The sequence below is a fragment of the Bufo bufo genome, chromosome 4 (assembly GCF_905171765.1).
Source record: "Bufo bufo chromosome 4, aBufBuf1.1, whole genome shotgun sequence".
NCBI classification, from domain to species: Eukaryota; Metazoa; Chordata; class Amphibia; order Anura; family Bufonidae; genus Bufo; species Bufo bufo.
Window position 1 is genome coordinate 34,441,862 of NC_053392.1, and position 20,766 is coordinate 34,462,627.

The 20,766-nt window shown below is 43.4% G+C and overlaps 1 protein-coding gene across 2 annotated transcripts in view; it reads right to left on the minus strand.

The window, feature by feature from the left end:
• Positions 1-20,766, minus strand: part of OTOF (otoferlin) — a 256,471-nt gene that overhangs the window by 19,318 nt on the left and 216,387 nt on the right. For both annotated transcript variants that reach the window (XR_005778099.1, XM_040427092.1), the window contains 19 exons: positions 20,004-20,104; positions 14,138-14,228; positions 13,940-14,056; positions 13,201-13,353; positions 12,771-12,960; positions 12,243-12,367; positions 11,705-11,839; positions 11,360-11,521; positions 10,957-11,076; positions 10,333-10,494; positions 10,080-10,242; positions 8,620-8,690; positions 5,858-5,887; positions 5,396-5,521; positions 4,562-4,628; positions 2,793-2,941; positions 2,427-2,561; positions 720-857; positions 121-248 (listed from right to left, as the gene is read on the minus strand). Coding sequence is in view for 1 of the 2 variants with exons in the window: in XM_040427092.1 (XP_040283026.1) it covers positions 121-248; positions 720-857; positions 2,427-2,561; positions 2,793-2,941; positions 4,562-4,628; positions 5,396-5,521; positions 5,858-5,887; positions 8,620-8,690; positions 10,080-10,242; positions 10,333-10,494; positions 10,957-11,076; positions 11,360-11,521; positions 11,705-11,839; positions 12,243-12,367; positions 12,771-12,960; positions 13,201-13,353; positions 13,940-14,056; positions 14,138-14,228; positions 20,004-20,104 (2,363 nt within the window). In the remaining variant the exon portion in view is untranslated. The remainder of the gene's footprint in view (positions 1-120; positions 249-719; positions 858-2,426; positions 2,562-2,792; positions 2,942-4,561; positions 4,629-5,395; positions 5,522-5,857; positions 5,888-8,619; positions 8,691-10,079; positions 10,243-10,332; positions 10,495-10,956; positions 11,077-11,359; positions 11,522-11,704; positions 11,840-12,242; positions 12,368-12,770; positions 12,961-13,200; positions 13,354-13,939; positions 14,057-14,137; positions 14,229-20,003; positions 20,105-20,766) is intronic.

Genomic DNA, 20,766 nt, shown 5'->3' on the forward strand with positions numbered 1-20,766 from the left:
CTAAAACATTCCAAGATCGTACAATCCTTACAACCCTCACTCATCTCATGTCTATACGAGTGCTGGTAGTGTAAGACTTGGTACATATGGCCCATCTCTACCAAGTTCTGATGGACTCACTTTCCAAAGACGGGGTTCAGCTGCTTGGAAATATAATTCTCTTTGTCCTTGATTTCGGTTTTTCCCAGTTTAATGACGACATAGGGATCAGCCTTCCCATTGATATCAGCGGGATGTAGATCTGTGGCCTAGAAAACATTTTATGCTGGTTATTGGTGAACTGGCCGCCTGTCCAGAAGAGCATGCAAGCTACAGTCTTGCTTCTCTGAGCTCACAGTCCAGGCGTTCTGTAATGTTGTCCTAGCTTAAAGGGGTATTCCAGCCAAAGCCATAAATATTCATTGGACTTGCCATAAATGTCTAATACAGTGAGGTCTCACCTATGTGAAACCTGCTTTATTTGCATTAAAGTCTACAGGGGTTACAGAAGCAGAACCAGCTTTCCCTCTTTCAGACTGTTGGGAGAACGTTGTTCAGTAGATTGGTAGGTGACCACCCTGGTCCACATAGCATTCAGGAGATGCCATGTACCATCCTGAGCCCAAAGCTATACAGTATGGCGACTGCATAGCAAACAGGGAGGAGAGCTATAATCCTATGGAGTCTGAAGGATTCCCTGACATTGGGAGATAACACATAAGCCAGTATACTGCACTCACCCTGACTACATACACCCGCACCAGTACATTTATTGGGTCATTGCTGGGTATGCCTTGGAACATGCCAAAATTAGGGTCATATCCGGCTTCCTTTGTGATGTCGTCGGGCAGCGGTACCTTGTACACACACATGGAGCCCTGGAGAATGGAGAAGTGGAGGTTACTTATGTGAATATACAGAATATCGTATGAGGCTACACAGCAAGACTGTCCGAACAGCTAAAGATCACCCCTGACCTCAAGTAAAACCACCAGAACCCCCCGGTTTTAACCAATTATTTTTTCCCTAGCCCACCAGGGAACCAAAAAAGAAAGGCTAGAGGACAAAAACAAAGGAAGGGTTCATGGTTGTTATGGTCACTCACTGACAGTAGCAAATTATATATTAGATCATTAGATGCTAACCTCAACTTTTATCCTAGCCCATCAGGTAATAAAATATTATTCCTTTCCACCAGTGACCATATGAATTAGCCTTCGATTTAACTGTAAATCACCAGGTAATATGATATAATAAATTACTACATATTAACCTCACCAGCTCTGCCTTGTACAAAGCCCCCCCCCCCAAAAAAAAAAGGCTGTGCCAATTATGTGGCAAATACAGTATATATATTAAAAGTAAAAAAAAAAAGTGAAAACACAATAAAAAATACAAATAAAAGGAAAAAAATAGTGCAAAAAAAAAACAACACGTACAAGAATACTATAAAAAGGAAAAATTGCTCACGGTCATATTATGTGGGAAAAATATATTTAAAAAATAAATAATAGTGATAAAAAAAATACAAAATAAAGGAAAATGTGCAGAATAAAAAAGTCTGTGTCTTTTTGTAGCAGAAATATATACTGTATATAAAAAAAATAAGTTAAAAAAAAAGAAAAAATAGTAAAATACATGAAAGAAAAAAAAGTCCACACCAACCAAGACCATTACAATTATCACCCCATTCATGTGAAACTATACATACTGTCTAATAAAATGATCCAACACATATAGGGAACTAATTATAATAATTTGCATATTTAAATAATGAGCTATAAGTTTGAATAAAAATTACTTTAAAAAAAAACAAAAACTGTACCAGTTTCCCCCTAATAAAAAAAATAAAAAATATTAAAAAGCCCTGTGTTATGTAATAAAAAGGTGAAAAAGTTATTTTGGTAGTCCAAAAAATAAAAAAGTTACAAGTGTTTGAACCACGTGTGCTAAATCACAAAAAAAGTGACTGGTTATTAAAGGGTTTCCCGGCTAGTAAGGCCTCATACACACGACCGAACATTTTCTTTTGGTCCAGACATGTGTGTTCTGCATTATGCAGAACGGAGTAACGGATGCGGCAGCACACGGCGTTCTGTCCGCATCTTTTGCGGCCCCGTTGAAGTGAATGGGTCCCGAATGAGGGAGGAATGACTGTGGTGGTGATCATTCCTCCCCAGTCACTTTGCATTAGCCTGTGTAATAGGTTGATGCAAACAAGCGCTGATTAACTTATTTTTTTTGCGGCCCCTTGAAATAGTGCAATGTGACAATGCGGCCCCCAGACCAAAAAAGGTTGTGCACCCCTGCTGTAGACCAAAAGGGAAATAAATATGAATCTCTCTTCTACCCTGGAATATCAAAGAAGGGGGTACTACTTCAGACTACCAGACTTAAATTCTAGCGGTAAGGGCAGAATCTTTGAAGTCCAGCTGCCAGATACCCACCTTGAACCTTCCGACTATTCTCTCCTCCTCGCTCACGGTGTCATCATCATCCCCGATCTTCCCTCGTAATAAGTTAAATGTGTGCAGCCAGTCTTCAAAGTTATCAAACTCAGTTTCCAACTCCTTGTTGAACACCTAGAATGAGAGGACTATATGATATAGAATATACACAACACGACATGGCAGAACTGTGTCTGTGGAAGAAAATCCCTATCCATATGAATATACACATGTATTCACACTACTTGGGCTTGTCAGGACATGCATATTGATGTGGATGGTAATTTGGATCTAGACATTAGAGGAACTACTACAATGACGGAAACATCTCGAGATCTTTTTTTTACCTTCAAAACCACAACTTACCTTTAACTCATCAATTTTCTGCTTGTTCTTCTTCTCCGCTTGCTCGGCTTGCTGCTTCTTCTTCTTGTCTTCTTTGGACACTTTCACTTTTTCTTTGTTCTTCACCTGCCCCTTTGAGCCTTTCATGGGAGATTCATCAATTTTGATCTCTGAGTCATCAGACAAGTTGGGTGGAGTAGAGATGGAAGGAACCAACAACACGAGACACTCAACCACGATGAGCATGAAAGTTGACAGATAGTTAGGAGCAGAGGTGGCCTTGGACCTCCTGCACCATCTATCAAGCTTCCAAATTCATGAATATTTCTACTTCTTCCATAAATAGCACACTGAGGTCTGATGAGAAGTCATTAGACCGCTACTGAAATAACACATGTATTGTGGAAGCCATAGTACTTACCAGTATTCTACGTCATAACGTACAGTAGATTTACATGTCACACTAAAATTTTCATTGACTCGAAAACATAGATAGAGTCTGGGCAATCATCTACTGAATCTCCGACCTTACATTGTAAAATAGAGAAGGAGAGACAAAAGGTCATCAAGGTCTACCTATATAAATCTTCTAAGTGGTAATCCATAAGTTGACCCTCGATATCAGGGGTTGCCTTATCTACTAAGCCACTTTGGAGGGTCCCAGCACCCCCTGAACACAGCTGATTATGCCAGGCGAAGCCTTCTTTGGCCAGAAATATAGTATGGTGGGAATACAGATGAATGGATGGCGTATAATACTTGGATGGCTCCAGTACGGCAAAATGGGAGATGAGAACCCCTCTTAAAAAATGGCTCTCCATTCCAGTTTATGGATGGGGATCCAGAGGAGGGGACCCTGCTCTATGATAACCATATGCCATAATAGGACATATTAACAGCTCTTGTCTTCATGAAACACTTCCTTTAACTTTGTTTTACCCCCTTTTTTTAGGGGCTTATGCACATGGCCAGTGTTGGGCTGTGTTCCTTGAGTCCCCCAGAGGACCAATGCCCATATCATCAATGAAGTCTAATAGGTATTGATTCAAAGAAATAGACCCTAGTGTCAAGTGACTTTCTCCAAAGGCAGCTCCAATTTTTTTTTCTCCTGGATCTTTGGGATCCACTATGGTTTCAGAGCCTGCACCCACCAGGAGATCCTCTGGTATTCTGGTGGGCCAGTCCAGCGCTGCACGTGGCCATATTAGTTAGGCATCTGTGTTGTATCACAGCACCTTCAAACCTATAGTTTCATACTGTACCTCCACATGCCTCTGGTTTCATATAGAGGTGAGGTCCTATGGATTCATATAGAATCCATGAGACAAAAAATGAGGCATGTTCCACCAGATGCTTTCTTATGGAAAAACTATAAAGAATACAGTGCCATGTGGATGAGACATATGGGGGTAGTGGTCCTCGGAGTACCTAGAGGTCCATAGATTGGAACAGTAAGGGCTGAGGCTTTGCTGTATGCATGAGACCTACATGAAGGAACATCTAAGATGTTATTATACTATGGAGAGCCATAGTTTTGCCAACTTTCATTGCCGTAGAAAATGGAGATGGAAAGAATGTAGAAGAAGGGAAAGGACAACCGCACTCATGGTCCCATGAGCCTCATGCATGATGGTAGTAATAACATTTCACTATCACTGTAAAAAACATGGACGTTTTTGAAAAACAAAAACATTTCCCATGTTTGAGAAAATGTCTATTCTTACGGCACAAAGGTTACAATAACACGGCACAAAGCGTGAACAGCGAAGAACAGCATCTTCAGTAATTACCCTCTGCAATCTCCATCTCCTCCTTTTCTTCGGCTTCTGCTGCGGCCGCCTCCTGCTGGCGGAGTTGCTGGATGTAAGAAAAATCAATGTTCAAGGGTTACATAAGCGGCTAAAAAAAGTCAGATACCACTGACTGAAGTATTCTATGACCGTATATATTGGGCGACTCTACACAATCAGTTCTTATTTTGGAGGAAACATAAGCACAAAATGGAAGCATGGAGGACATTTTGCGTCCTTGATATATCCTATTAAGGCGTAGAAACCACGAGCTAGTAGGATATTACTACAGCTTGTGTTTCTCTTTAGTACTTTGGGTGCACACAGATATACAACCCGTCAGTGTGATTGGCTCATTTAAGTCTTTAGTGCCCATACTTGTTTATTGGCAGCTATTTTGCTGCGGATGGTTCCGATTTTGCGATGTAGCTTTCAGCATGGGTGAAGTACATTTAAGCAGAGAATCGCATTGTGAAACTAGAGCAATTCGGGGTACTCTATGTTTTTAGGGGGCATGATATAAACTGCTATGTTCACAGGTACCCTTAGGACACCCATAGTAGTGGTGCTCCCTGCGTACAGCTGAGAGCTGAAATGCCAAACCACAGCCATTCACGGTAAAAATACAACCGCTAGGTGTACGGGCAGCTGTCTAAAGGTTAATCAAGGTATTCACGTAATAACGAGTAGGAACCACAGCCCATTCAGAGCATTGCACCCATGTGTACTCAAAGTACTAAGTAGAATTGTGTAATACATTTTAGTGTGAGTGGGGTTGGAGCCGAGGTCTCGCCTCTGACATTAGTGAGTGATAAATGAAGTTAGTAATGTCACCTCTTTCAGGGTCTCGATGGAGGCGAAGTACTTCGACCACCAGTCCAGCATGCTCTCATCAGGCTCCTCCTCTTCAATCTCCTCTCCTTTCTTCTTTTTCTTCTTCTTTTCCTTCTCTTCCTCATTCTGGGAAATTATACAATAAAAAGTGTTACAGGACTGGAGTGAATTAGTGTTAGTCTCAGAATGCTGCAGCCAATGCCAGGCAGCTGCAGTGAAAGCCAAAAGATGTAGGTAGTCCGAGCTCATGTGATTTAGTCATCCAAATGTAAAGTTAAATCACTGGGACATGTTAAGGTTTCATAACAGATCAATTAATTCCCTTCCATGCCCCTCACTTATCATTGTGCCCATCTACCAGCGTCACTTAATAGGGGGTCAGTGCATATGGTGGCGTTGTACGTAGCCCGCAGTGCATAGTTGATTGTAAGCGCTGTGATTTATTAGAAGATGATCACTTACCACATCAATCTTAACCACTGCGTCAGAATTCTGTCACATAGAGATGGAGGGAGATGGAAAATAAAACACACGATGATTACTGACACAAGGTAACGACAATGGCGGACAGTGACTCATGGCGACACGCTGCACGCAATGAACGAATAACTAGATGCAAACATAAGGACATTATAATGGAGGCTCAACAAGAAGCAGCAGGTTAGTCATTTACTGTAGTCATATATTGCAATTCTCAGCTCTCCAGGAAACAACATCAGAAACAGAAATCTCATTATACTGCAGTGGACGACTAAAGGTGTCTCAGACACGGCTGAAGTGATCTGGAACAGGAGAACTGAAGTGATCTGGAACAGGAGAACTGAAGTGACCTGGAACAGGAGAACTGAAGTGATCTGGAACAGGAGAACTGAAGTGATCTGGAACAGGAGAGCTGAAGTGATCTGGAACAGGAGAATTGAAGTGATCTGGAATAGGAGAACTGAAGTGATCTGGAACAGGAAAACTGAAGAGATCTGGAACAGGAGAGCTGAAGTAATCTGGAACAGGAGAACTGATGCTGGTCTAGCATAGGCAAAACCTTATAGCCTTTAGTTCCTTGGGGAAAGGTCCTTCTCTTCCTTGGGGGCGGGGTATTCTGACCTGTGTCAGTTAGTTACTCTTATTGTCCAGTTTATTTGGTCTGTTGTTATATCTCTCCTTATTTCACATGGAAGCACCATCACAAGTCATGATGCTACAAAAATAATAATTTGGGGAAGGAGGAAAGAAGGGGTCTAACACAGGGAGGTGGAGAAGATAGGGTCTGCACACTGGAAGGGTGGGGAATGAAGGGTCTGGGACATTGGAGAACTAATAATGGAGTGGTAAAGCACATGGAAGAGCTGTACTGGGCTTTGACTAATACACAGCAGAGCTAGGAAAAAACGTGTCTTACACATATGAAATCTGGATAGGGGTGGTCTACCATATAGAAATCCACATTAAGGAGGGTAACCTAGTACATAGGATTGCTGTAGAGGGAGGGGTCTGTCATACAAGGAGATGAAGAGGGAGTGGACTGTAATATGAGGAGCTGGAGAGGGAGTGGTCTGTCATATGAGGAGCTGGAGAGGGAGTGGTCTGTCACATGGAGAGCTAGAGAGGGAGTGGTCTGTCATATGAGGAGTTGGAGAGGGAGTGGTCTGTCATATGAGGAGCTGGAGAGGGAGTGGTCTGTCATATGAGGAGCTGGAGAGGAAGTGGTCTGTCATATGAGGAGCTGGAGAGGGAGTGTTCTGTCATATGAGGAGTTGGAGAGGGAGTGGTCTGTCACATGGAGAGCTAGAGAGAGAGTGGTTTTTCATATGAGGAGTTGGAGAGGGAGTGGTCTGTCATATGAGGAGCTGGAGAGGGAGTGGTCTGTCATATGAGGAGCTGGAGAGGGAGTGGTCTGTCATATGAGGAGCTGGAGAGGAAGTGGTCTGTCATGTGAGGAGCTGGAGAGGGAGTGGTCTGTCACATGGAGAGCTAGAGAGGGAGTGGTCTGTCACAGGGAGAGCTAGAGAGGGAGTGGTCTGTCATATGAGGAGTTGGAGAGGGAGTGGTCTGTCATATGAGGAGTTGGAGAGGGAGTGGTCTGTCACATGGAGAGCTAGAGAGGGAGTGGTCTGTCATATGAGGAGTTGGAGAGGGAGTGGTCTGTCATATGAGGAGTTGAAGAGGGAGTGGTCTGTCACATGGAGAGCTAGAGAGGGAGTGGTCTGTCATATGAGGAGTTGGAGAGGGAATGGTCTGTCATATGAGGAGCTGGAGAGGGAGTGGTCTGTCATATGAGGAGTTGGAGAGGGAATGGTCTGTCATATGAGGAGCTGGAGAGGGAGTGGTCTGTCATATGAGGAGCTGGAGAGGGAGTGGTCTGTCATATGAGGAGTTGGAGAGGGAGTGGTCTGTCACATGGAGAGCTGGAGAGGGAGTGGTCTGTCATATGAGGAGTTGGAGAGGGAATGGTCTGTCACATGGAGAGCTAGAGAGGGAGTGGTCTGTCATCTGAGGAGCTGGAGATTGAGTGGTCTGTCATACGAGTTGCTGGAGAGCGAGTGGTCTGTCGTATGAAGAGCTGATGTGAGCATGGTCTGTGATTTTTATAGATGAGGAGGAGTATTCTAATATACAGCTGAATTGATCTAGAACATGAGACCTGGTAAGGGGTGATCTGGCACCGGATTTCTAGTGAAAAGTGAGCAGTTGCTAATATACAATGTAATGTATGCTGAGAAGGATCACAATGTTCCTGTAAAGTTCCTGATAATGCTGACAACTGACAGAAGAAGGAGGTAGTTCTGTTTGTACCTGGATCAATGGAGCAAAACTTTTTTGCCTGCAGATTTACATTAATACTTTCATATCACACTCCTTAAAGACCCCCTTATTAGAAAAACTTGGTTGCTATCTTTCAAAAACAGCACCACACCTGTCCTGGGGTTGTGTGTGGTACTGCAGTGCAACTCTATTCAATGAAGCTGAACTGCAATACCAAACACAACCTGTAGACAGGTGTGGTGCTGTTTCAATAAAAAAGCAGTCATCCTGGTCAACCCCCTTAAAATGGGTTTTGAAGCTAAATTTCAGTTCACTACTAGAACAGTAAATTTCCCCCAACAGACTGCGGCTTTCCCCCAAGTGTGAACTGCGGCTGGGACGATGACAATAATTTTTCCACGACATTTCCCACTGAATTATAACGCAATAAATTTCAATGCATTCCAATAACATTCTAGACTCACCGCCTCTAGTTTCACCATAGTCTCCATTTTCTTGATAGGCACTTCTGGTTCCATGTTGACAACTATTTCACCTGTGGGGCGAGAGTAGGGCCCTCCGTTTGCCATTGCCATATAGCCATTCATCAATTTAGCTGCACAGAGGACAGAAAAGGACAGAGCAGAGGAGAGACTCAAGACGAGAAGTCACCGAGCGCAAAGTCATGGTGCCAATGAGGAGTGGAATATGGAAATAAGAGGGAAACTGAGTCAATGATGGAAATGATGAAGGTTCTCTATACTGAAAGACCAAGCTATAAATAGAAATTGAGAAAATCACCCAACAATTCATGACCAGTGATGATAGATTCTGCAGGTCTCACACATCCAACCCCCGTAACCATTATCCACCAGTTGTAGTCTACGTTGGAGTCTACTCGTAACTGCTCATTTTTAGCTAGGAACTTTCTTGTAAGCCTACTGTCTTTGTGGAAGAATGGAGAGCAACAAAATGGAAACCATATTAGAGGTCAACCTTTATCTTGGAGACCATTTTCTATCTAGGGGATGTAGAAACTACCCTGAAGGTCACTGCCACACTCATCTCCTTATGGTTGGGTTGTGTAATATCATAGAGTAATTTTAGGTCCAAATGAAAAAGAAAAAAGGCTCCAGCACCAATTGTAGACGTTTTTCCGGTCCTGATCTTTATTCACCAAAATTGTTCAGAGTATATACAAAATACAGTGGCACTGATTCCCACTGATTTACGCGTTTCGAACGATGATGTTCTTAGTCATATGACTAAGAACATCATCGTTTGAAATGCGTAAATAAACTGGGGAAGAGTGGGAATCAGTGCCACTGTATTCTGTATATACTCTGAACAATTTTGGTGAATAAAGATCAGGACCGGAAAAACGTCTACAATTGGTGCTGGAGCCTTTTTTCTTTTTCATTTGGATATACACCAGGACTGACTTGGGTCCGTTCCGCGCACCGCTTCACAGGATTATCATGGGTGAGCTGGATTTAACCCTTTCTTTTATTTGCAAGTAATTTTAGGTCCTCCTTAAATCCTGCTAATTTATACTACAAATAGACAGTGCCTACCAAACGTATTCTATTTTTTTAACCCACCCTACAAATAATTTGTATTAAATGCAGAAATTCTAATTTCACATACAAAAATACAAAAAATGGAAATGTGTTAGTAATGTGGTTACACAATAAGAAAAATAAACTTAAAAATACTTTTTATGAGCACAGAATTTGTTATTACATGCACTACCACTCCAGACCACAGGGAATGCTGTTACAAAGAAACATGTTTAAAGTAACAACTCTTTTCTAGCTTGTGTAGTGTAAGTAGTCATCTATATCTCCTGTGATCTACTCAAATATAAAATATTACATATTGCATATAAAGAAAAGTCTATAATAGCTGTATCCATGCTCATCCCTGCACCCATTTTGGGATTTACCTGTTGTATTCCAGTGCTGAGACTTCTTATCTGGGGGTCTATAGATGAACTTGCGCAATGAGCTGACAGCGTGAGACCCAACAAGGGTATATCTTCCAAACGCCCTGCAGTCCACCACCCGGATGTTCAGCGGTGGGTGAAGCAGCTCATTCTCTGGGAGGTCCTGAGAAGAAAGCAGAAAGATGTCAACATTCAGTCAGGTAGATAATAATAGTGATAAAATATGCCATAGATCTGTGTAATGTTCACTTACCACCTCGAACCATTTCACTAAAGTGCTAAAGTTGGGGTTCTTTTTGTAGTTCTGGATGAGGGCGGACTGCACACCTTTTCCAGCACATTCAATATCCACCCTTGGTCTGTCAACTTGGGCAAGGTTGACTCTCTTGAGGTCTCTGAGCCCCCAGAAGAGGATCTAGAAGAAAGCAGACACATTAATAGGTTACTTAACACAATAGTTAGGTTAATAAGCAGATTATACTCAAGTGATGAAAATGTGATGGGGGCACCAGGGTATTTAGGAGTGTGGTGCTGTCAAACAGCTGCTAAGAGGGCTTAATTTTATCTTTTCTCTGTGAATTCCATTGAGCTGAGAAACCTTCTTTACACAGCCTTATCTGAAGATTTCGGTTGTGGATTTGGCAGCCCAATTTGCCCAGTGTTATGTATCCAAAAAGAAGGCACATAGAAAATGTCCTGGATTATATTTTCTCATTAGCATTCCTATGAATGGCAAAACCTTCAGTGATGGCTGACCAGAAGTCTGAAGTCCAGCAAATACCTTAAGGTTCTCGGGTATCTGCAAAACATCTACTCTCTCCCTGGAGACACCAACCCCATGCAATAATAATCATCTGTGACCGCTAGTCTTCCATACCTCAACTCTGTATTTACTCAGAACAGGTCGAATGCCCAGTGGGACCGGAAGAATAGGTCCTCTCTCCATGTCTGTGGGTCCATCAATAGCTGGGAGGTCAGATTTACCAGCAGGGCCAATCTACAAGGTAAATAATAAAAAATGTATTAGATTAATAAAACAGCTAGCACAGGTCATATCATCCACAAGGGCTAATAGTACATGTGTGAAATAACCTAAAAAGTTATGCATCGGAAGTAGCAAGTGAATCACTCTAGAATTAGCTTAAGATACAGGACCTCATGGGCTCTGTTGTGGTTGTAGCCAGTCAGTGGACCCAACTGAGGAACCTTCAAAAACCAACACGCAACATATTCGGTATAATTAAAATTAACCCTCTAAATAGTCTATGACCGTTTCTTACCTGGAGTAGCTCAAAGGCCGCCAATAGGTCTCCAGCAGTTGAGTTTCCACGGTATATCTGGTAGTATTCCAACTGTGATGGGAATCGGGGAGGACAATACCTTTCATCGGCCATTTTTACAACTGGTTTAGCAAACGTCCTGCCCATGAAGTCAGCCTTGCCCTGGAGAACAATATTAGGACTAACAAATCTAAAATGATGGTCAAGCTTGAAGGCATCTTCAATGTCCATATGTAAGTGAAATGATAGAAACAAATGGTCCATTATACGTATTAGGAATAAGAGGTTAGTTCTAGGCCTCTGTCGAAAACTTTACTAGGCTTCTATATGGAGAATGGTTCTTACCACTGTGTCTTGATCGTAGATCTCAATGACTATAATGGGGGGATCGTCTCGCATCTCATTTGCTTCTCCATAGAGTTCCACATTATCAAACACCAGCAGCTGGTCCCATGTCGGGCAGAGCGTCTCATTGAGCACCTGAGGTGGAAATTAATTAGAATGAGAGTGTGACACATAGAGTTACATCCCCTGTCCTCTCAACCTAAAATAAGTGGAGGTGAAGGGCCTTAGAGAACCACATTAATAAAGTGGTGAATATGAATAACCTGGTAGGGGCAACTTCCGATGCCGAAAGCTACGAGGTAACATTGATCGATGGAGATGCATGGTGTCTTATATTAATGGCCTATTCTGAGGATGTGTTTGACACATCTGAAAGATATCTCTGTACACATATTTACAACTTTTACGGTGGCGCAGCTTTCATGTTTCTATACCTGTGATGGGTTTTATTTGGATATCTAGTGGAGCATGGTTTTAATGAATGCTGGATCCTTCTGTTTTCTTCCAAAGAAGTGTTAAAGACCTGATTTGGACTCACCTCTGTGCACTGGCTCTGAGTGTTGAAGAAGACTCGGGCAAAAGGGTCAGAGAGGCCGCTGCTATCGGCGGCGAACAAACTGCGAGCCTGGTACATGTGTGCCCGCAACTGGAAGACCTGCTTCTCTGGAAGACAGAAGATAATGAGACATAGAGATATAGTGTTCGTGTCACCATAGAGGAGTGGGAGACCTATAGCAAGATCAAAATGTGGGTCCCTTCCTTGTCCATGTTCATACCACCCAAACTACCGTTCATTACATGGGGAGCATCGCTTCCCATCCTCTGTTGGAGTGAAGTTTACTATGACCCTCATGTTGGTTTCCTCGTCCTCCTCCTTCAAAAGGGGAGAGTCCATTGTCTCACATCAACCATAGTGAAGAGCCCGCAGAAAGCTGAGCTGGGGTCCCATGTAGTCTGCCATGCTAGGCTACCTCTGTGGTATGTTTGCTATTGCATGGCCAAGGGCTAGGTGATCTCAGCTACCTACTGGACTGAGATAGCCGTACATCTTAGTATCACTGCTTACTTGTGTAGCTAAGACTGATTGGAGGGAAGCTTTGTAATCCTGGCCCCTTCACAGCTTTAATCTCTTCAAATCCACATGGAAGACCACACAGAAAGTCCTTCCTCTGTTTGTTGAGTCCTAGCCACATGTAGACCTCCATTTTGGCCTGTACCGTCCAACCAGCGGGGCCGAAGCCTCGTTTACCGGGCAACTAAAGGCATGGAGAACACAAGAACATACAAGGAATTGGGAAGCTTACATACATGAACATGTGCTTGCTATGCTACTCGCAGTCATTTATTGTACAGATGGAGCAGCCTTTAGTGGTGCATTTAGCTGAACTTCACAGATTCACTCACTGCAATTATTACTTCATTACCACGTGTCCTTGTGAGGAGCCTACAACTTCTAATCACCGAAGATCTCAGCTCATTCAGATGACACCACTCACCTTGAGGAAGACACACTTCACTTTCCCACAATCCTTTCCAGTCTCCTCATCCACAATGGAGTACAGGATGTCTTTGGAGGAAATGCGGGCATAGGCAATGCGTTTATTATTGCTTAGCATCCATATGAAGATGTCAGGGATACTGTGCTGAGGCTGTGAGGAGGAGGAGGAGACAAATAAATTCTACTAAACCACATCCTAGACTGTAGTTATGTACATTATATGATTAAATTGGCGTCACTATGGGGGGCACACAGATGTACCTTTCAACTCCTTTATTTTTTCTAAAATGTCAGAAAAATAGACCACAAATGGGCAGGGTTAGGCAAATGTTTCTAGGAGGTGCTTCCTGGAGGTTTTGTGGGCATTCATGGGTGGGACTTAAAATGTCCCACCCATGAGGATTCTAAAGTTGTAAAGTATGCACAAAACCAGGATACAAGCCCAAAGCAATAATGAAAATTGTGACCACCCATAGCCTGTAGTCTTAGGGAGAGAATCCATAGCTAGAGAAGGTTCTTCTTCACTTTATTCCCTCCTTTTGGAGGAACACATTATAATTGGGTTCACCCTTCTTTTAAGGTAATATTGTGAGGTGTGTCGAGGACTCAGGTCCAAAATGAGGAAGGGAGAGGAACAAAGCCTGAGTTGGGACCCCTTCAATTTAACCCTCATTTGACTTGTGTAACTTCCAATGGCATCCATTCACTGTCCAGTGCACAAATCTATAATATCCCACCTCATCTGCCAGGAATCGCAGCTTGTGTAGGAAGTTCTGTACCAATTTCAGCTTATCTTTCACTGTGTTTTTCTTCACCTGGGACCTCAAGGTCTTGGCCTGTGTCCCCATGTTTTCCTTGAAATATAAAAATAAGTGTAAAGACCCAATAAAAGTTTAAGGGATAACGGGAGGCAAACACTATGTGATGGTGGTTACCAGTTCTCGCATGCAAGATTTCAGTCTCTCCCGATCAAGTCTGGTCCGACAGTTCTGATTCTGGTCCTTGTTGGCCAGGGTGACAAAGCGGCTGCAGTGAAAAATTATGAAGGCAAGTCATCGTATGCATCATACAATATATGCAGAGATTGACTCAAGGTAGAAATTTCTGTAGACTGCTCAGTGGGTCTGTACTGAGGGCATAGCAATCGTTCTTACAGTAGACTAATATGGCCACAAAAAGTAGCTTCTAAAGAAAGAGACCCTCACAGATCTCCACAATGGGTGACTCCTAAGAATTTGCGGGTGGGAAATTACAATTTTTCACTTTTCTTGTCAAACTTCAGGTGATTTCCTTTAAAACCAATCAGGAGGCAGAGGTTACTGTAGTATCCTCTATTCCAGGTAGTGTTTGTCTGCTCACATCTCGAGTAGGAGAACATGGCCATGAACAAAACTGCTAAACCACTTCCAGCCGCATTCTTAGGTATTAATATGAGTTTGATTGTCCATAATCCTATGGTGCAACATACTCATAACATCTCCGTTCTAGCTCCAGTGTATATCAGTAGATATCGTAGCTCCTATGGGACCCCTGAAAAAAAAAGCCACCACTTAGGTTGTTCCCATCTCCCTTCCAAATAGGCATTGAGACTGTACAGGGTTCCTACTGTCTCTTCCAAAAACTAGGATGGGTGGTGGGTGGTAGGGAACAAACATTTGATGGCCTTGAGATCATTGAATAATGGTCCTGGAGTGGGGGGAATCAGTACTGGCAAAGGGGGAATGTATTTTCTCCATGTCTCCACCTTCAAATGAGGAGCGCTGTAGTCAAACACATCATAAAGGTCCAGCCTGAAATCAGGTAGGACTAATATTTTCACCACCATGAAATGACAAATTGGTCTATGTCTAGGACAATGGTTCAGTGCTGGTTTATTATCATACTTCTGAGAAGGGACAACAGGGAGATTCTGAAATGGGACATAAAGTGTTGCACTTTACAAGTCATGTAAAATTTTTGGCCTTATGTCCCAGCCACTTACAATACATAAACCCCCCCCCCTCCCCGCCACACTCGACCTTTGACATATAAATGGCAAATAGTGCATATAACCACTTCAACAAAAATGTACAATGAAAACAGATACTTCAAACTAACACAGAAGCACTAAACAAAAACAGGCCCTAGACCAGACCCTTTACACATATACAGACTTTTCTTTAGGGTGTTTACAGAAAAACATGGCTGCAAGTGCCATACCTATCCTTTAGAAGTGTGTGGTATTGCTACTGAGCCTCATTAACTTCCAAAGATATAAACAGTATCCCCCATAACAGTGACCTCTACAGCACCCCGCCCTTTTAACAGTGAACTCCACAGTCCCCCACCCCTTAACACTGACCCCCCCCACAGTGCCCCGCCACTTTAAAATGGGACCTCCACAGCAGCCTATCCCCTTACCTTTGACCTTCACAGCAGCCCGCCCCTTAAACAGTAAGTTTCACAGCACCCCACTCCCTTGACAGTGACCTCTTCAGGGGATCGCCCCCTCAACAGTACCCTGCTGCCCTAACAGTGACCTCCACAGCAGTTGCCCCTTTAATAGTGGCCCCTGCCCCCTTAACAGTGACCTCCACAGCGCCCTGCCCCTTTAATGCTAGGGCTACACGACATGTGTCGCGCAACATTTTGTCTCAACAATTTTTATCATGATAGTCTATGGTGTCGCACTGCGACATGTGACGTGCTGCGACTGCGACAAAAGTTGCAAAAAATCCATCCAAGATGGATTTTTCTGCGACTGTCGCGTCGCAGCACATCACATGTCGCAGTGCAACACCATAGACTATCATGATAAAAACTGTCGCGCGACATTGGTGCGACATCAATGTCGTGCGACACATATAGCAGTGTAGTTGTGCCCTATGTGTCGTGCAACGTGTAGCCCTAGCCTAAAGCTGACCTACAGCAGTGAAGAAAAATGACTGGGTTGTTATGGAAACCTGCAGTAAAACCATGTGTATGTGGAGACTAAGGGCCTGCGAGCTTCTATTTGCTGATAAGGGACATGTGACCGTGTGTATGGTAGTTGGGATATGAAGAGAAAGACTTGCAGGCTTGTATTGGCTAATGCATTTTTTTGGGAATATCTCAGGAACGGTCCGTCCTAGAGAGCTGACACCTGGTCTAAAACCTTCCCGGACACCTGATGTACCTGTGTGCCAAATTTGGTGAAGATCGGTCCAGTTGTTTAGTCGCGCATAAAGAACAGACAGACGTCGGGACAGACAGAAACTCATTGTGTACCGGCATGTTACCTCCACAGTATTCTTTCCCAGATAGTAAGTGATATGTTACCAAGTTTTGTAGAAATAAATCGATGAGTTTTTGAGTTACAGAGCAATATGTGTGTAGCAAAAACAGATAGAGCATACAAACTCCATGCAGCTGCTGTGTAGGGGCGCACAACCCCCACAGGATGTCTTTCCAGGTAGCAAGGGATGTGTATACCAAGTTTCGTTGAAATCGATGGTTGTGTTTTTAAGTGAACATACACACATACATACATACATATATACACTGCTCAAAAAAATAAAGGGAACACTTAAACAACACAATGTAACTCCAAGTCAATCACACTTCTGTGAAATCAAACTGTCCACTTAGGAAGCAACACTGAGTGACAATCAATTTCACATACTGTTGTGCAAATGGGATAGACAACAGGTGGAAATTATAGGCAATTAGCAAGACACCCCCAATAAAGAAGTGGTTCTGCAGGTGGTGACCACAGACCACTTCTCAGTTCCTATGCTTCCTGGCTGATGTTTTGGTCACTTTTGAATGCTGGCGGTGCTTTCACTCTAGTGGAGGCATGAGACGGAGTCTACAACCCACACAAGTGGCTCAGGTAGTACAGCTTATCCAGGATGGCACATCAATGCGAGCTGTGGCAAAAAGGTTTGCTGTGTCTGTCAGCGTAGTGTCCAGAGCATGGAGGCGCTACCAGGAGACAGGCCAGTACATCAGGAGACGTGGAGGAGGCCGTAGGAGGGCAACAACCCAGCAGCAGGACCGCTACCTCCGCCTTTGTGCAAGGAGGAACAGGAGGAGCACTGCAAAATGACCTCCAGCAGGCCACAAACGTGCATGTGTCTGCTCAAACGGTCAAAAACAGACTCCATGAGGATGATATGAGGGCCCGACGTCCACAGGTGGGGGTTGTGCTTACAGCCCAACACCGTGCAGGACGTTTGGCATTTTCCAGAGAACACCAATATTGGCAAATTCGCCACTGGCGCCCTGTGCTCTTCACAGATGAAAGCAGGTTCACACTGAGCACATGTGACAGACGTGACAGAGTCTTGAGACGCCAGGGAGAACGTTCTGCTGCCTGCAACATCCTCCAACATGACCGGTTTGGCATTGGGTCAGTAATGGTGTGGGGTGGCATTTCTTTGGAGGGCCGCACAGCCCTCCATGTGCTCGCCAGAGGTAGCCTGACTGCCATTAGGTACCGAGATGAGATCCTCAGACCCCTTGTGAGACCATATGCTGGTGCGGTTGGCCCTGGGTTCCTCCTAATGCAAGACAATGCTAGACCTCATGTGGCTGGAGTGTGTCAGCAGTTCCTGCAAGACGAAGGCATTGATGCTATGGACTGGCCCGCCTGTTCCCCAGACCTGAATCCAATTGAGCACATCTGGGACATCATGTCTCGCTCTATCCACCAACGTCACGTTGCACCACAGACTGTCCAGGAGTTGGCAGATGCTTTAGTCCAGGTCTGGGAAGAGATCTCTCAGGAGACCGTCCGCCACCTCATCAGGAGCATGCACAGGCGCTGTAGGGAGGTCATACAGGCACGTGGAGGCCACACACACTACTGAGCCTCATTTTGACTTGTTTTAAGGACATTACATCAAAGTTGGATCAGCCTGTAGTGTGTTTTTCCACTTTAATTTTGAGTGTGACTCCAAATCCAGACCTCCATGGGTTGAAAAATTTCATTTCAATTTTTTTATTTTTGTGTGATTTTGTTGTCAGCACATTCAACTATGTAAAGAACAAAGTATTTCAGAAGAATATTTAATTAATTCAGATCTAGGATGTGTTATTTTTGTGTTCCCTTTATTTTTTTGAGCAGTGTATATATATAGGTAAATCTATCCTTGGAGGCAAAGTGTAATAAGTTGCTCCGCTCGGCTGCCTCTATGGCTCACCATTACATGATTTATTCCAGCTCTCTGCCTTCCATTGGGTCTCATGTAATCATTTCATGCATTTACCGGGTGCTGCATACAGAAAGATTGATTCCCTTCTAAGGGATCGCCAGAGGTCACTGAGTCCTCCAAAGTATATCTAGATGACCTTTAGGGGGCAGCACAGGAGGCTTATAAAATGAGCCTCATATAATTGTCCCTAGCTCCATCAATAGTTATGCACTATGCTTTTTCTTTTTTTTTTATAACTTTTCAAAGATACTATATTGACTCTTTCTCCAACCCTCATATATCCAGCATACATTATAATGTGCAGTTTAATCAGGGGCAGATTGGGAATTTCCTGGAAAAAAAAACTAAAAGTGTTGTGGGTGGGTTCAAACTGACTGAAGACAGGCAAAAACAAGTAAGCGGAAACAACCAAAGTGGGCGGGGCCTGCAATACTGTACCGCCCCAGCAGAACCAAATACCACAGGACAGCACGAAATACTGCCACCCTCATCACAGTATTCAACTGTATCACCACCATCAGGACAGTAATACATGAGAGCACCTGCAGCCGTTGAGCATCAGACCGTTATGTACCTGATGTGCGGCCATCAAGAGGGTTTGAGTGGCCCCCTGAGCATAGGCCCACCGGGAAATTTCCCTGTAAGGTCTATGGCCAATCCGCTCCTCAGTTTAATGTGGAGTTAAAACAAAGTGTGACACCCTGACACCGCAGATCTGCAGAAATCCCCCATGTGGAACGTACTGATAGGACTTGTGAGAAATTAGATAATATGGGATCCCGCCGGCTACGCCAGATTGTAAACCAAGCAAGGAGAATTGTGGGTTATTAAAAACATCTACAAAGTCACTTCGATATATTTCCTATTATTTTATGAGATATATTCACATACTCAGTCTTTTAGAGCTCAAAAAATGTGTGGATGATGAAAGGTAGAGATCATGGTGAAGACTATGGGCCAATACAAGAATTATATAGTAAATCTGAATGACCTCTAGGGGGCAGCGCAGGAGGCTCATAACATGAAGCACATATAACTGTTTTGCAGTACGCACTTTTTAAAAAACTTTTCCCATATGACTCTTTCTCCGACCCATATATACATTTTAATGAGGCAAAGTTAAAAAATAAGTGTGATACCCTGACACAGCAGATCCGCAGAGATCTTCCATGTGGGACGTACTGATAGGATTGACCCTCAGTGTATATTTGTGAGAAATAAGATAAAGAACTCTCTTTAGGATTTTATGGGATCCCGCCGGCCAGATTTTAAAGCAAGCAACGAGAATTGTGGGCTATCAAAAACATCTGCAAAGTCACCTAGGTCTAGTTCTCATCATCTGTGGGATATAGTCACATCTAGTGTTGAGCGAACTTGTTTTTTAAGTTCGGCGTCTAAAGTTCGGGTTCGGGTTATCGAAGAATCCCGTTATGGATTCCGCTACCACGGACCATAACGGAATTTAGAATATACATAACGGGATTCTTCGATAACCCGAACTTTAGACGCCAAACTTAAAAAAAAAGTTTGCTCAACACTAATACTGAGTCTTTTCAAGGTCAAGGCTCCTGGTCTATTCTTGTATACGACATATCCTGCATACAAGTGATATATACGGTATGCTTACAAGCAGCTACTACTGAGTTCCTCCAGAACCCCCCGCAGCCTCCGTTCCGGATATGGCTTCTCTGTCTTTATCATCTCATGGACGTCATTCAAACCTTCCTCCTGTTCGGGGCAGAAGAGAGATCACTTTATTTGGTACATGCAATTGACACGAGTGAATTTTTCAAGGAATTCGGGGGAACAACCATTGCTGTATATATACTGTCCAGAAACTGTAAGATGGACAATTCTTCTAAATTTCGACCCCCACCTCAGCTAATGGGATTCTGAGACAATAACTCCAAGTACAGCATCCACATGACACATACATTACTGCTGCCTCAAGACGTCGCTGCGCGTTCCCTCCGTTAGCAATTATAAGGTCCCAGTTACAGGATCATTGAAGGTAATTGGAATCCACAGGAACATCTCTGGGAGAGGAGGAGGCAATCTGGCGGAAGCCCTTTATTAACCCTTCTTTCTATGGACACCCCGGTCGCCCCATCATCCAACACTCCCCCGATAGAAATCCGCTATTCTCCAGCATTTGAAGGAATATTCAGTTTCCAGGAAATAAATGTAATACTTTGTATAATGAACGGTGATACAATATACTGGTCTATATAAGTGCTTTCCAGTTTTTAAGAACTCTGCTTGCTGTCTTTCAGAGATGTTGAAAATGATTAGGAAACTGAATGTGGAAGTTGAAGACATTTTCATTGTACAAAGATGATGCTTTTTTCCCCTTTAAAATAGAATACCCCTTTAAGAACCGTGAATCGGAT